This window comes from Sinocyclocheilus anshuiensis, unplaced genomic scaffold (genome assembly GCF_001515605.1).
Source record: "Sinocyclocheilus anshuiensis isolate Anshui unplaced genomic scaffold, SAMN03320099.WGS_v1.1 scaffold257, whole genome shotgun sequence".
Lineage (NCBI taxonomy): Eukaryota > Metazoa > Chordata > Actinopteri > Cypriniformes > Cyprinidae > Sinocyclocheilus > Sinocyclocheilus anshuiensis.
In genome coordinates, this window is record NW_015539889.1 from 2,489,975 (window position 1) to 2,493,066 (window position 3,092).

Here is a 3,092-nt window from a genome sequence, read left to right on the forward strand (position 1 = left end):
GCGGATATTCTCCAAAATGGCGCTACGGTGATGCGGAGTGACACAGAGGAGACGAATTGCTGAATAAAGTCGTTATTTTTGTTTTCTTCACGTAGAAAAAGTATTCTCGTCGCTTCATAACGTTACGGTTGAACCCTGATGGCAGATGGACTTTCCATTCATCTGAGAATCCTGAAAAAATGTATTACATTTTCCACGGTTTAAGCTGCACAACTGTTTTGGACACACACAAAAAAAAGATACTTGAGCAGCAAATCAGCATGTGATTTCTGAAGGATCATGATACTGAAGACTGGAGTAATGGCTGCTGAAAATGCAGCTTTGCAATCACAGGAATACATTACATTTTAAATTATAACTAAAATAGAAAAGTTATTTTAAATTGTAATATTTCACAATAATACAATTTTTACTGTTTTTGGTCAAATAAATGCATCCTTGGTGAGCACAAGAGGCTCCTTTCAAAAACATTAAAAAACTTATGGACCGTAGTGTATTTATATAATGTAACATAATCTAGGTAAAACGTATAGAGATTAATTTGTATTTAAAAGAGTAATACTACAATATTTTCTTCACCACTAAAATATGAAACAAATAAATGTAACACATCTTTATGAAACTTTATTATATTCCTCAACATCCATTTCACACAAAATACATACACAATCCAAAGTTTGTATAGAATATTTTGCTCATACACAATCTGCCGATTGCACAAAAGACTAAAGTGTTTATATTTTTTTCATCTATGTGCCACCAACTCACCACCACTAACTTACATTTATACGTAACGTCAGTAAAATAAGCAGGACTATTTTCAAAGCTTTATTTACATACAAAGACTCAAAAAGAACATGATTACACGAAGGGTGTCTTTTTAGATAAGTCATGGATCTTATTTACTCTTTTTCAAGATTTAAATTCTTCAAATGCTATTTCACAGGCATCATATAATGGCATTTAATTCCATTCCATTATCACTTAATACATTTAATTCATTTACAAATGAATTCCGATGGGAGCTGAAAATGTACCATTTCAAGACTCTGGACAATTTTGCATGAATGACATTACTGACTATCAGGGAATAATAATAGCTTTTACAAAACAAAACATAAAATCATAAAATAAAATAGAAAACGTTCACTTATCAAAATACTGTACTTCAAATAGAGTATGAAACATTCACACCCTATCTAACAAAACCTATTTTTCTCTTTTAAATAGTTAAAGCTTTCAGATCAAACTAAGAACAAATACAACGCACATACATTTGTCCTGCACATAACACATGATCTTTTTTTTTAAATCCACAAATACACAAAGATACTGTCAGAAAACAAACAAAATAAAGTGGTTTCTTACTGCCTGTCACTGACTTACTATACAAAACAAGCAAACAGCATTTGAGTGCTCACAAAGCAATGCATCCATGCAAGTTACTTTTAACTTTGACCCTTGCAATGCACATTAATGTATGTAAACCATTAACATGAAGATTTGCATTTTTTTTCATGCATTTCTTGAACATGCAAAGAACTTGGGATAAAGGCATGAAATTTCTGCCATGTTACCATCAATTAATTTCAACTTCAACAGTCTTTATAACAATGAAGTGGACAGAACACACCTAACTAACGAAAGTAACAGTGAAACAGTTTTGAGTTTTCCACTCAAAAACAAAAACAAAAAAATCACACACACACAATCATCCTTAAAAGTGTACTTTTGTTCTATGTTTTGTTTAGATTTTGTCCACAATGCCATTTTTGTGAATGTGTTTGTGAGCAGGTTGGTTGTGTATCACTGATTCGTGTTCTGCTAATAAGAAGTAACAAGAACTTTAAACAATGCCCTCTATGAAGCTTGTGTCCAGATGTACTATGAGCATTCGCAAGAAAGACATCTCTTTGCGAGTGTTCTCAAATATGACACGGGGGTCGTCCGACTGGCACCGAAGGCAATTAGGAGCCATTACCATAGCAAGGTTGTTCACGTCCATTTTAGTTACTGCAACGTTTGCAGGCTGAGCAAAAACCTGAGGAAGACGTGGGATATGCATCAGAGCAGTGCAATAAGTCAAAAGACATTTTTTTGTACATTTGCTGCATATTGTGTGTGTTTGTTGAGTGTTGTGAATACCTGTAAGAAGTGGATGAAGTAGCACAGCACCAGTCGGTTGAGCTCAGGCAGCAACTGCACCACCCTGATGACTGCCGCAGGATCATCGTAGTTACTGACACACTGCTTGTAGAAGCTCATGGGAATGAGAGGCTCCTCCAGCTCACGGTACCACAGCTTCATCAGAGAGGCTAAGGAAAAGCAGTGGTATAGATGTTTAAGTATTTTTGGTATGATAATGAAATGCCAGCACATTTTTTCTTTGACTATGTAATATTCTTATAAATGCATGAGAACAGTTACTCACCAGGAACATTGGGTTCTGACAGATTTTCAGGAATCCTCCATTGGTCCACCTGAAGCTTCAGTGCATTGACTTCATCAATGTCACCAGGAACCCTGCAGGAGACGACTGTATTGTTACACTCAAGGACCACCAGAGGGAGACAGCACACCATAATTATGCATGCACAAGTGACTGAGTTAGAAAACAGTTTGCCCCAATGTCTTACAGAGTTTGGATAGCAAAAACAAGCAAGAGTGGCAAAGTATTGAACAGACATTTTTACCCCAAATTTCTAATAAAACTAGAACCTAATTTAGACACACTACCATTCAAAAGAAAAATAATGCATCATCACGGATTTTCACAAAAATATTAAGCAGCACAACTGATTTCAAAATTGATAATAGTGTTTCTTGAGCACCAAATCAGCATATTAGAATTACTATTTTTTATTAAATAATCTAATAGAACATATTAGATCTCTAAAGGATCATGTGACACTGAAGACTGGAGTAAAGGCAGCTGAAAATGTAGCTTTGTCATCATAATATATATATATATATATATATATATATATATATATATACATATACAGTGGTGTGAAAAAGTGTTCGCCCCCTTCCTGATTTCTTATTTTTTTGCATGTTTGTCACACTTTAATGTTTCAGATCATCAAACAAAT

General features: G+C 34.4%; 1 protein-coding gene across 1 annotated transcript in view; it reads right to left on the bottom strand.

Moving 5' to 3' along the window:
* Window positions 1-608: 608 nt before the first annotated feature.
* The window catches only part of LOC107685696 (rho GTPase-activating protein 39-like), a 45,020-nt gene continuing 42,536 nt past the window's right edge, over window positions 609-3,092 (bottom strand). The window contains exons 8-10 of the mRNA XM_016482380.1: window positions 2,432-2,523; window positions 2,146-2,315; window positions 609-2,041 (exon numbers count right to left, since the gene is read on the bottom strand). Coding sequence (XP_016337866.1) covers window positions 1,847-2,041; window positions 2,146-2,315; window positions 2,432-2,523 — 457 coding nt within the window. The 3' untranslated portion in view covers window positions 609-1,846. The remainder of the gene's footprint in view (window positions 2,042-2,145; window positions 2,316-2,431; window positions 2,524-3,092) is intronic.